Source organism: Lineus longissimus, chromosome 16 (genome assembly GCF_910592395.1).
Source record: "Lineus longissimus chromosome 16, tnLinLong1.2, whole genome shotgun sequence".
Classification (NCBI taxonomy): Eukaryota; Metazoa; Nemertea; class Pilidiophora; order Heteronemertea; family Lineidae; genus Lineus; species Lineus longissimus.
The window spans coordinates 12430358-12443692 of record NC_088323.1 but is presented as its reverse complement, the minus strand read 5'-3'; the positions used below and the strand labels follow the sequence as shown (position 1 = coordinate 12443692).

The 13335-nt window shown below is 42.0% G+C and overlaps 1 protein-coding gene across 1 annotated transcript in view; it reads left to right on the top strand.

Annotated features, from left to right (window-relative positions):
* Positions 1-93: 93 nt before the first annotated feature.
* The window catches only part of LOC135500169 (tRNA N(3)-methylcytidine methyltransferase METTL2-like), a 51649-nt gene continuing 38407 nt past the window's right edge, over positions 94-13335 (top strand). Inside the window, exons 1-8 of the mRNA XM_064791416.1 lie at positions 94-185; positions 1625-1716; positions 6377-6978; positions 8203-8252; positions 10148-10208; positions 11519-11655; positions 12128-12300; positions 13100-13291. Coding sequence (XP_064647486.1) covers positions 94-185; positions 1625-1716; positions 6377-6978; positions 8203-8252; positions 10148-10208; positions 11519-11655; positions 12128-12300; positions 13100-13242 — 1350 coding nt within the window. The 3' untranslated portion in view covers positions 13243-13291. The remainder of the gene's footprint in view (positions 186-1624; positions 1717-6376; positions 6979-8202; positions 8253-10147; positions 10209-11518; positions 11656-12127; positions 12301-13099; positions 13292-13335) is intronic.

The following is a 13335-nucleotide window of genomic DNA, read 5'->3' as shown; positions in this document are numbered from 1 at the left end:
CGGGGAGACAGTTGGGAAGTGGGACGAATGGTGGGTCGAACACATCGTTGGTACCCCGTGTGAGTAGATTTCACCGACATCCACAACATGATGATGGCTGAAGAAACTTTTGAGCGTCAGAAAAGGCCGCAATTTGGCAACCGATTTCTTACTGATTCAAAGAATGTTTTTCAACATAATGCATGGTAAGTGGGAGATAAACAAAACATGATTCGAAACATATTCGGTTCATGGAAAGTTGTGGTTAAGTTCCTTGCTTGCAGTAGTTCAATCCAGCACGTTTTCAGTATGAGGCATGGCGGAATGGGGCGCCATATCCATCAAAATCGCAGATGTCTGGTTTAATATGTAAAGTGCAAGCTCCAGTGAACTCACACAACTGTTTGACATGTTTTAGCAAGAGAAATGTGGGAAGCCCCCCCCCCCCCCCCCCCCCCAATGCAATGAATGTCCCCTCCTTCTATTATTATTACAATATTAGCATCAATCCAACAAACAATAAAACAAATGTAAACTTCGGGGCAAAAAGACCAACATAGACCTTTTCCGTCACGTCTTGTCCAAATCATACTTCCCCCTTTTTTGAATTTCCCTTTCCGTCGCCACCGCTGCCGGTACTTCGATGCAATCCTTCGTTGAGTCTTTAGAGGGGCGTTACGGGACGGTAGCAGTACACGAAAAACCGGAACCAGAATAGACTAGCTATGTGTCAACCGCAAACATTTTCAGATTGTTGGACATATGGATCAGAAATGAATTTTGTTTACATTCATTCATGTACACGTAACCATTAGACTCACACCTGTTGTGTGAGTTATCATCATCCTGTGGTTTTCAGGCCTGACTTATTTAAGGATTCACTGTCGCCGCAAAACAGTTCCATCCCCAAACCAAGGAGTAATTCGGTCAACAGGGTATGGGCTGTATCACCAGGCATAAATCGTTGAATCAAAGGATCGTTGTTTATTTGGTGCACTTGCGCCGGCTACTTTTGTGTTGGTTGTCAAAAATATATATAGTATGATTTTTATCAAGTCTCCGTTTGTTGTCTTTTGTTTTGTTCTTGCCACTGCTTCTTTCATGACAATGTTATGTGCTTTAAAAAATGACCCAGTCCAGAATTAGAATAGCATTCCACGATAATGACATCATTGCAGCTGCTGCCCTCTATTTCCCCATCGCTGAATTACAGGCAATGTTGAACAAACATGTGGTTTTTCGTAATGGATTTAGGCTTTCTAACTAGGGTAGTTAGATTCAATCTTGCACATGTCCGAGTGGTGGGAATACAACATGTCATAGATTCTGGGACTAATTCTCCTTTCGCAGCACTCACTCGCATGCACGAAGTCGACACATTCCCTCAGTTGTCCCGCTTATGTCCAATCGGGGCTCGCGGCCCTTGGATACTTTCTTTGTGTTCAGTAAAGGGTGTAGGTTCGTTTGGATCTGCGCATTTGCCATTGAGGAATCGACGTGTTCACTTCTGTTTTTCGTAACGTTCCAAGTCCCCTCGTGTTACGAGTATTTCGGCCTTCACACTACATAATTGTTCTGAATAAGATTTGGTATGTTTATCAAAATGAAAAGTGGCTTTTTTAGCCCGTGTTTTTACCATTTCCAGGGACAATGTTGTCTGGGATGAAGAGCAAGAAGCGGAGGCAAAATCGAAAGTTGCATTGAATTCAACAGTTTTGATGTCAGAAGAGAAGCAAGGTAAAAATATAAAGCAGAATATTTAGCACTTTTCGTAACCACAAGGGCTAGATGGCCGAAATTTGGCATGATGGTAACTTTACGCTTTAAATATACCTATTGGGCATCTGTACGTTAGCGAAAACTCTGGTAAATGTGACCTGCTTTTCAAGTATAAGTAGGTCAGGTCATAAAACCTTATGTCAGTCATATATTCTAAAGAAACCCTCACTGTGTGTTCTTCAAATGTACATTATTGATTGATATGATCAAGCTTTAACATAGTGCTTATAACATTTTTACCTTGACCTAGTTTCCGAGGTCAGAAAAAACCAAACTCTAAAATATCACCAAAGGTGGCACTTCTACATCTACATGTATCAACTACATGTATTTGTCACAGATTCTTCAAATTTTATATGGAGACTCCAATTGGGCATATACACGCAAACCCAATTTGGGTCAATTGTGGCCTAAGACTTAGTTTCAAGTTCACATAGGTCAAATTCTAAAAGTGTCATCGATAGTGCCACGTTTTGTCATATCTTAAAGTCAATTGAACCTCCATTTCATCTACCACTAAATGATTCCCAGGTGAACACAATGTCCAAAGGACATTTCATTACCATAAAAATGTTTTCCAGTGTTTGAAACATACAGAATCAGATCAGTGGCCACTCTGTTTGAAGACTGGATCTGAAGATGAAACTTTTTAGCTCATCTCCTGAAAGGTGAGCTTATCTTATGGCACAGCATCCAACGTCATCCATTGCCATTGTCCGTCTGCAAGGCATGTTTTGTAACTGCTGGACCTATCTTGAAAAATGGTACACAAGGTTCCTCAAAGAAATCACACCTGGGAAACCCAAATTTCGGCTCAGTTTGAATTCTGCTGATTTTGCCAGGAGGTAGCTGAAACTTAACCCTATAAGTATTTTACATCTAGAGCCACTGCCAGTGCAAGTGCTTATTCCCCTAGGCCCTGACGTGATTTTACCTGGAAATAAAATTTTTTGCGATGGGTCCAGTTTTTTACAAAATGACATAGGTGAACTTCCAAATAATGTATTATAAGTCCCGTTTATTTAAAAGAGGATGAAATTCCCTATTAGATAGGGTACATCCAAATCGGAATCAAACAAACGATCAATTTCAGCAATTCAAATGTCCAACCTGAATTTACTGGCTTGAAGAAAAACAAAAACTTAATCGTCAAATATCTAAAAAACTTCTACAGCAACCACCATTGTTCATCCGGGCATTTCAAAGCTTAAGTTTCATAGATTAATAATAGGCGGCGCTCTGAAGGAGATCGGTAGCTAAGCGTGCGAAATTTGAATATGGGTGTGCGGGCGTCATAGGGCGCCTCCAGGTGATTGGCGGCGGGCGCCATAGGGCGCCTCCAGGTGTTATAGGGTTAAAATGCAAAAAGTTCTATATCTCCCTGACTAAGACAAGACAAGTGGTCGATCATCACCAAGTTTTTTATCACTGGAACATGTTATGACAATACAGTACAACCTCCCCCTGCGGACACCTCTGCCAGGCGGACACCTCTACTTTACGGACACCTCCGCCCAGTCCCGATTTTTACTAAGTCATTTCCAATAACAAAAACCTCTGTAGGGCGGACACCTCTCTATTCCGAATTGCGGACAGGGCGACGGTCATTTTTTGGCCCGATTCCCTCCCAATTACGGACAGTCGGCAAAATCAATGGCTTCCTGTGTGCGCTTGGATAATCAGATAGGCCTGAGAGGTGAGATGTTTGCGCAATTAATCAAGGTAATTACCCCATGACACCTTGCTTTTGTATCCTAATCAAGCCGCGGCATTTGTTTAGTCATCTTCTCAGCTTTTCACTCATTGTCACCTGATAGTGTCAGCGACACTCACAAATCCACGCCGTGTTGTCAATGCTGCGGCGAATATGCGTGAGTAGAGAAATTTAAAAAATATTAATTGTTGATCAAAGGTGGCCGATGAACTAAAATTGCACGGTTTTTTCACACATCATGGCGTACTGTTGAGATTTTGCAATAAAAAGGGCGCATTTTACTCTAGAAATCATTCATTCTCCGAATACCAAAGAAGTCACGTCATTCAACGCAACACCGATCAGTTTACAAGTTCGAGATTTCAACGCAAGATGCCGACACAGAGCAAACCAAGAACAGCAAGGCGGGAACTTCAACTGCAAGACAAGATCAAGTTGATAAAGGCCAAGGACAGCGAGGGGAAGTCTTGTCGTCAACTTGCTGAGATGTTTGACATCGGGAAGACCCAAGTTTCGACAATCTTGAAGAGGAAGGCCGAATATCTCGATGCATATGAAGAAAATGCACCAACAGAGAGGAAGAGGCTCAAGGTGTCATCAGAGTTGCAAGATGTTGACGATCTGACTTGGAAATGGTTCCAGCAAGCAAGGTCCCACAGCCTCCCAGTATCCGGACCGATGATCCAAGAGAGAGCCAGACAGATCGCCCTTGGTTTAGACAAGAAAGACTTCAAGGCATCGAATGGTTGGCTAGAAAAGTGGAAGACCCGGCACAACATAAACCAAGCGACAATTTGCGGTGAAAGTGAGAGCGTCGACGACAATATGGTTGATGAATGGAAGAAGAAACTGCCTGAACTTGTTGCCGGCTACGACCCGAAAGACATTTTTAACATGGACGAAACTGACCTATTCTACCGCGCCTTGCCCTGTAAAACGCTGAGAGTACGGGGTGACGAACGCAAGGGAGGCAAGAAATCTAAAGACCGCATCACAGCGTCATTATGCGTCAACCTCGAGGGTGATTTTGAACAGACTCTCATCATTGGAAAGTCGGCCAACCCGAGATGTTTTCGAAATCTTTCCAAGCGCCACCTGCCAATCGCATGGGAACACAACAAGAAAGCGTGGATGACGGGAGAAATTTTCGGCCGTTGGGTAAAATCATTCAACACCAGAATGCGACTCCAGGGAAGCGAGTCCTGCTCTTCATCGACAATGCCCCGTCACACCCAAAATACTTCAGCCTGTCCAACGTCAAGATAATCTTCCTGCCAGCCAACACCACGTCCAAGCTTCAGCCTCTCGACCAAGGAATCATCGCTGCAATCAAGAAGAACTACAGACGCCGTCTCCTCCAGGCCGTTCTTCTTCGAATGGACAAAGGGGAGGACATTTCCAAACTCAGCAAATGCGTGTCTGTCCTTGATGCATGCGAGTGGGTGACGGCCGCAGTTAAAGAAGTCAAGTCCACAACGGTTAGAGCGTGTTTTGCCAGGTCCGGCTTTACCGATGATGTTATTGACGAAGAGCCAGAGGACAACCTCCCCTTTGCGCAGCTCATCCAAGAGGCTCAGATTCACTTCGGCATCGACGACATTATGGATGTCGAGGATTACATTGGCTTTGACGGTGATACGGCGGTTACGGATGACGTAATGGAAGGATACGAGCAGCGTCTTTTAGAGGAATTTCGCACGCCAGCCGCAACTGCAAACGCATTTGTTGACGACCAAGTACGCACTGCAGAAATCGCTGACGATGACTAAAATGAAACGGCTGAGCCAGAATGCGAGATCAACTCCAACGCAATGGCTCTTCACTATGCATCGCAACTTCGCCTATTCTGCTTAGATCGGGACTATGGTGACGTGTTCCAGAACATTCTGAAATCTGAGACCTCACTACAAGAACGCATTTTAGATTCGAAACGGAATGCTAAGCAGACAACATTGGACAGTTTCTTTCGGCATTAGTGCTTTAGACATAAACTTTGCAATCATCTACCGGTACAATATTGTTACATGATGTTGAATGATATTGAATTTATTCAGAGTGCCTAGGCCTATGCCTGGCTGGGCCTAAAAGTGCATGTGCTTAATTAAACTACAGAATGCAAAGCTATGTTCATGATGTTATGACATTAATTGCAGTTTGAGTTGTTTGTCCCATTGTGCTAATAAAGTCTAGTGTAATTAATGTAACTAATTAAGGCTCTACACTGTCCATGTAAAATAAACACGTACAATAATGTTTGAAATAAAACACGAATTGTTCCCATATATTTGTTTGTCATTTTTATTTCATTCTCTCTATAAAAATAAAAACATTCCCTCCTGAATGGAAATGAGTTCAATACTTCAGTAAACTACTTCCCTCCTGAATGGAAATGAGTTCAATACTTCAGTACTCGAAGGACTCCACCTGTTGGTCGATTATGGCATAACCTCCCTATTAAGGACACCTCTCTATTAAGGACACCTGGGCCCAGTCCCATGGGTGTCCACAATAGAGAGGTTGTACTGTACATGATGACATATCACACATGTTTTGGATTTGATCTACTTTTCAAGGTCACAATTCAAATAGTGTAAATTGGTCGATGGTGAGATATTTTGTATTTTGATGCATCTATTGACTTGAACTTGGTACATGTACATTAACATTTGTAGCCCTATGTTATGAAACCTTGTACTTGCAGACTAAATTTTGGTCTGGTTCAATTTCTGGTTTGGCCACCAGGTGGATAAAAAAAATTGAAAACTAAGGGCTTGGTCATTGGTAAATCTTTTTATCACAGACTGACTGTGAGAGAGGTGAGCACGATGGCCCTGGAAATTTCATTCTGTATAAATTTATATGTATTCTGTTTGAAATTCAGTTAGATCATTTTGATGATTCCAGAAAAGATAGCAAATGAAGCGGACAAACATTGGGACACATTCTACCAGATCCATCAAAACAGATTCTTCAAGGACCGTCACTGGCTTTTCACAGAATTTGCTGAACTTGCTTCGAATGTGTCATTAGATGGAGTACCTGTGCGTAAACCAGAAGATGGTGTTCCGGAGTGTGGGAATGATGAGTTATCCGCTATTTTGAGCTCTCAGAAAATACCAGCTGAAGACACGATTACTGGAGCTGGGGAGAAAATACCAGCTGAAGACACGATTACTGGAGCTGGGGAGAAAATGCCAGCTGAAGACACCATTACTGGAGCTGGGGAGAAAATACCAGCTGAAGACACCATTACTGGAGCTGGGGAGAAAATGCCAGCTGAAGACACCATTACTGGAGCTGGGGAGAAAATACCAGCTGAAGACACCATTACTGGAGCTGGGGAGAAAATGCATGTATCGGATGACGACACTAGTTCTGGAGCTGGGGAGAAAATACCGGGTAATAAAGGAATTGCGACAGTGACAGAGCGAACGGACCAAAACCTTGGTACAGATGCCATACGGTACGCTTACCCTGGGAGTGGATCTACTTACAGGATATTAGAAGTAAGTATGGCCTTCTTGTTTTTTCAGCTTCTGGAGACCGGTATCAGAAATAACTGAAAATTGCCACAAGTCCTGAAAATCTGCTAATTTTCATCCTATATGCAAGAGGGTTTGTGATCGTAATACCAGAATTTTGGCTTGATCGACTTTTCAAGGACACAGACGTGGCACATTTCTTCACTGCCAAAAGACTTATGAATTTGAAACTTTGTACACATGAGCTCCTTAGGTCAGATGTAATACTCAATTTCAGTCCGATGTAATTCTTGACTTGGCGACGGGGAATTCGTAGTTACTGCTACTCCTAGCAATTATTCATCTTATATCATACCAGCTTTTATGGCCTACTTAAGGTCACAGAGGCCAAATGGCATAACATGATCATACAACTCAGTAACTATATGTAATATTTCTCGACCACAATGAACTTAGTTCAGATTATATGTCCCCTAGGTCAGGTGATCTCGGGGATAAAAATTCGTCTGATGTGTTCACACTTAGCCTTCAAGGGGGTTGAATCCGAAAACTTGTCAAGTGATATCATTCGTTTACTATTAGTCAGATTGGCATGAATATTTCAAGCAGACAGGAGCATATGTAATATGTCACTAGGTATTTAATCAGACTCATCTTTCTATAGTCGTACTTCCACCTATCAAATCCCCGTGTCTTTTGCGCTTATGAATTGCCATGTCTAAATAGACCCGTGTGTCAAATCCCCTTGTCTATTAGCCCCATCGAGCTCGATGGGTCTAATCGGGGGCTAATTTAGACCCGTGTTCAACACAGGTTTTTTGATAGGTGGAATCTGAATAGACCCGGCAATTGCAAGTTCTAAGATCCGGCGACAGATGGCGCGTTGTACTTGCCTCGGTATTGCGCATGCGAAATTCCCCTCCAACGGGAAAGAAACACAGGAGAGCTCCCTACCTACAGCGCACCTGTCGCTGGGGCTTTTAACCACTATCTAACACCACTGATAGGTGTAAGTGCCCCCCGGGTTTTTTGACACACGGCGAAGACACGGGTCTTGAAAAAACACGGGGTTTTATGATAGGTGGAACTACGACTTATGTCACACATTTCAAATGACATAATGTAGTTGTTTGATATCTGTAACTATGGCACATCTCTCTGACAAAGGTCAACCGGCGAGCACGATGGCTCCTGACCATTTAATCTTAAAGTTACCTCAATTATAATTTCCTTCTGTCTTATCTCCAGATAGGATGTGGTGCTGGCAATACAGTCTTCCCCGTCTTGCAGACAAACAAGTAAGTCAATTTGTCCCTCCCTTTTCAGATATTTTATCATCATGTAGTCGATTTTCCTTGAGCAAGAAAGTCGTCAGAGATCGAGTTCACTGAAAATACTCTTCTTTGAGGTCATTAGGTCTACCCGCCTCCTCTGAAACTTGCTCCTCCCACCTTTTATGATTGGCCTAAAATTTCAATGAAGTGACGGGGCAGGACTGGTAAACAGGAGTGTTGTGTCATTTCTCATTTGATGATGCGTTAGATGTCGTAACTGTTGCCCAGCGGCTATCGCCTGTATTCCATTCAGGTGTAGTGAAAAGAATGGCTGACCCAGGACAAAAGCCTGTTAGCACCTATAGATGGTCAGGCCCGGTTAGCGAAAAAATCCTTCACAAATTAAACACTGATGAATGGGTTTGATCCGAAATCTATTGTAATTTTGGCCTGTTGAATCAAACTGGTGGTCTGTTTCTTGGCATTCTCTTTAAAAAGGTCTTGTTCAAGTGAGAAAAATTGGTGGTTGTTGTTCAGTTGTTGCTACCACACAGACCACAAAATTGATTGGGACAATGTTAACACAGCTACCACAGCTGAAAGGAAATTATCAACTGAGGCCATCAACATCAAACGACAATACGCAAGCTTGATTAATGATCCCTTCAGCATATGACCAACTAATTTGAGTGGTCTCATTTCATCCAGACTATACTCTAAAACCTCGAATACAAGGAATGAGGCTCCGCCCCCAATCATTACAATGGAGGAGGAATTCTAAAACCTCAATATCAATTCTAAAGAAACGACACAATGGGTCTCTTTTATTAACCCACTATAACCAGTGATGTTGCTTTCGTTTTTACTGTCAATGTGATGTCAGCCAAGATCAGAGTGTGATTACACATGCGACTCGATTGGCCCATGTTATTGATAAAAGAATAATACCTGACTTATTGGCCCATCCCCATCCAAAACCATTGTAATGATTTGGGGCGAGGCCTCATTCCTTGTATTCGAGGTTTTCAAGTATTATATGTGTGTGCCTAGAATTATGATCATTACATTGAGAACGACCAGAGAATTAAGCCAGGAGGAAACATTGACGTTACAAATAAAAGTGTGAGAAAACAGTCTATATCTCAACATCTCAACATCTTCACAGTATCTACGTGGCCCAAATCCCCCCTCGTAGACTTTACTAAAGAATTACGCCATCGCCATTTTCAGGGCAATAGGTAGGAACTAAAAAGACCAAACTGTGCACATTTTGGTCATTTGTCAACCAAAAAATATAATATAGTAAAGGAGTGTAGCGAACATAACTGCATTGATTCATGAAAGAAGGAGACTTCAGATTGACATTCACTGCTGGTATTAAGTCAGCATGAGAAGACCTTTTCTTGGAGAAGTTACTGCAAAAGACCTTATGCAGCCATCTCTTATACTTTTTTTCTGGGGGTCTGAAGACGTTGAAGGTGTTAAAGGATGACATTTAAGATACATGTATACATGTAGACTTACATGTAAAGATGTATATGACGGCTTGCTATACTCTGTATTCAAACACACGCATTAACTTTTGGCATCATCTATCTTTAGAAAATAACTCTAGTTATAATCAAACCACTGGTATGGTATGTATGTGAATTAAGATCTGTGCAAGAAAAATTTAGGTAAATTTATACCACCAGGGTTTTATATGATCTTTGAGGATGTACAGTACAGTTGCAGCAGTTTAGTCATGCAAGTGCCAGTGACAACTCATTTCAACCTAGAGTCTGACAGTAGACTCTGATTGGAGATTTTTATCAACTTGGGGGTTTTCGGTAAATGTTGCATTATGTACCATTGAATCATTTCTGTATGTATTGCCATTAGCCTACTACGTGATCAGTATTCTTCATTTCAACTTGCAGTGACCCAGGGTTGTTCGTGTATTGTTGTGATTTCTCTGGTGTTGCTGTGGACATTGTTAAGGTATGTGGGTTGTGATGCCAGTGGTTACACAAATAAACCTTGAGTTTCTGGAATTTCTGGAAAAACACGACTTTAAACCCTTTAGCGCGCGCACAGCAGTCATTTTTCGGCCAGCGCTGCTATGTGCTAACAGTGAATACCAATAATGAACAGTGGAGCTAACTTTTAACTGAACGGTCGAAACTATTTGAAAGTGTCGCCATTTATACTATTAGGATGAAACTACATGTAATTATTCCCAATGCGTTTGGCATATTTAGAGAGGTTGTGACCAAGTGCTGGTGAATAACTATTGTAGAAGGGCATGACCTGCTATTCACGTCAACTGCAGGATTATTCTTGAAATTGAAACTGTATGGCTTTCAATCTTTTCCTGTCTTTGTTTGTTTGGTCATCAAGACTTGTGATTTCTGCATCCACTGTTTTCCCCAATCATAATTATTGCCATAATTGTGATTATTATACAAACAGCAAGCTGAGTGACAGACAGATTGGTAAAAGGAACATACCTGTACTATCATCTTGACCCTCAATGTATTGACCTTGCTAACCTTTACAGACAACTCGTGTCAAACCCTTCAAAAGTACAGCATGCATTTGTATCCAATCTATTTCAAGCTGAAGTTGATTGGCTAACTTACTCATAAACAGCATTGCTGTAGACACAATGGTTACAAGTAACATGCAGCTCGAGGCCACTGGCCATCGCTATTGCTTGATCAGCGGTCTGATATCTCTGCAAGTGTAGCATTTTTGTGTCTCATTCAAAAACCACAATTGTTCTGCGTTGAAACTGACGCAGTGTCTAGGGAAGATTAAAAGGACAAACCCTGTGAAATTATTTTGAAATCCAGCTCATATTAACAGCGCAGTGTGGTCTGTTTGATGAAAAAACGGGTTCACCATATGCTACTTTGTTTATCGCATAGAGAAATTTTACACTGCATATGGCAGAATCAGCTCAAATTTAGGTGAGGTGCACTGTAAAGTGAGGCGCGCGATAAACAGAAAAATTACACGTATTTCCTCAGTGGTATGGGTGAAGGTAACGGAGGCAGTACCCCTGGAAGTTCAGTATGTACACGTACATGACCTGGAAGTAACCTGGAGAAATTCTTGAGTTTTGTGCAGAGCTTGGTGAAGGAATTGTCATGGTTAAGGAATTTAAAATCACAGTAATGATCTCTCCGCCTCCTCATCTGGGGTTCACAGGTTAATCAGGAAAATATTCAGTAAAAATTATCTGACGTTAACGATTTAGTGCTGGTTGTGTTATTACTTGAGAGTTACTGGTAGTTTTTGAATTTTAGAACCATCGAGACTATGACGTGACAAGATGCCATGCATTTGTCTACGACGTGACCGAAGATGAAACCTTTCCATTCCCTGAGAAGAGCCTTGATGTCATTGTGCTGATATTTGTATTGTCAGCCATCAAGCCGGACAGGTAAGATCCCTGACCTACACATACATGACACCCAGTTCCTCTTCTCAGGAACCTTAGGGTACCTATGCTCAAAACGTCAAGATTTAAAAGTGTCCCCCATTGTCAATGGAGATTGCAGTTTTTCAGTGTCTCTTGCACTGCTCTGGAAAAGGAACTACCGTGAAGTGCTTTTCGAGTAAAAACGATTTTGATGAAGAGATGGAAGAACTGCAAAACGTGTTGACTTTGTTAATACAGCAGATATATGGTGGACCAGAAATACCGCCACACACGCATAGTGTACCTCACACTTCCAATTGGTGCCAGGGTAGCAGAACATTTAACCCTCTAAACAATGTGGTCACAGCAAGTGGGGGCGAATGCTCTCAGTGCACCAAATTCATAAGAAGAGGTGCCCCCCCGTCCCCCAGATAATTTTGGATTTATGTGTCGAGGTGCACCCAATTGTTCTTATTTTATTTTTCTCTAATAGGATGCAGTATGTTGTAACAAAGCTTGCCACATTCCTGAAACCAGGCGGCAAAATCCTTTTCCGTGATTACGGTCTCTACGATATGGCACAGCTACGGTTCAAAGAGGGGCGCTGCTTGTCTGATAACTTCTATGCGCGGGGAGATGGCACCAGAGTCTACTTTTTCACACAAGGTTAGTATTCATTAGTTAAACACAATGCTTGTCCTTTAGAGTTGAATATCTGATACATTCACCCTCTGAACATGTTCATATACATGTATGATGTCTGCTCTCTTGGCCATATGTGACCCGCCATGACGAAACAAGTTGCATGTCGCTCCGAGCTTGACAGAAAGCAATGTAGTGTTGCATGTACAGGTGTCTTGCTCAAGTACACAGAAACGAAACTGTCGTGATCCTTCCTTGAGTTGAATATATGGTCTCCTAATCAGAGCATATTGTTCTATTCTAAAATAACTGGGTTAGAATGAACCGTACATTACAGTGTAAATGCACTATGCACCAATGAAGCCTTGTTTTGAATTCAGCGGTTATGGTTAGGCAACCACAACCACTTGGGCCTCGAGTTTGGTCTACATTTTAGCTCCACCCTCGCGGTTTTGGTGAGACGACCAATACCTCCAGTTCGGTATCAATTCCTTAAACCACTATGTCAGTGTCACTGATCTTTCCACCCATGCACCTTGCAAGTGAGGCTAATGGGTGCAAAGCAATGGTTTCTTTGATTCTTGTCCATTATTAGCCAATCAGTAGACGCATATCCAATTTATTTTACGCAGAGGCCAGGATTGAGTAACAAGGCTTGTCATTAGCCAATAAATGATTGGAAGGTTCAAATTCCTGTTCCAGTAAGCTGGAGAATTGATTGGTTGTCTGATGATGAAAGATTATGATATCTTATGCATAACTACACCTAAATCGTATCACATTCCTTTATTCTGAGGAAAGCTGATAAATTTATATGTTTCAGATGAATTACGGAATTTGTTCACGACGGCAGGACTGGAGGAAGAACAGAACATGATTGATCGGAGGTTGCAGGTCAATAGGGGGCGCCAGTTAAAGATGTATCGTGTCTGGATCCAATGCAAATATACGAAACCACTGAGATAACAAATGGAACAAAGTTTATCAACGGACAATGTTTTTTGTCTAAAAATCGGTGGGCGTTTTCATCTTCTTTCATTGTTGCTGCCGTTAGGGATC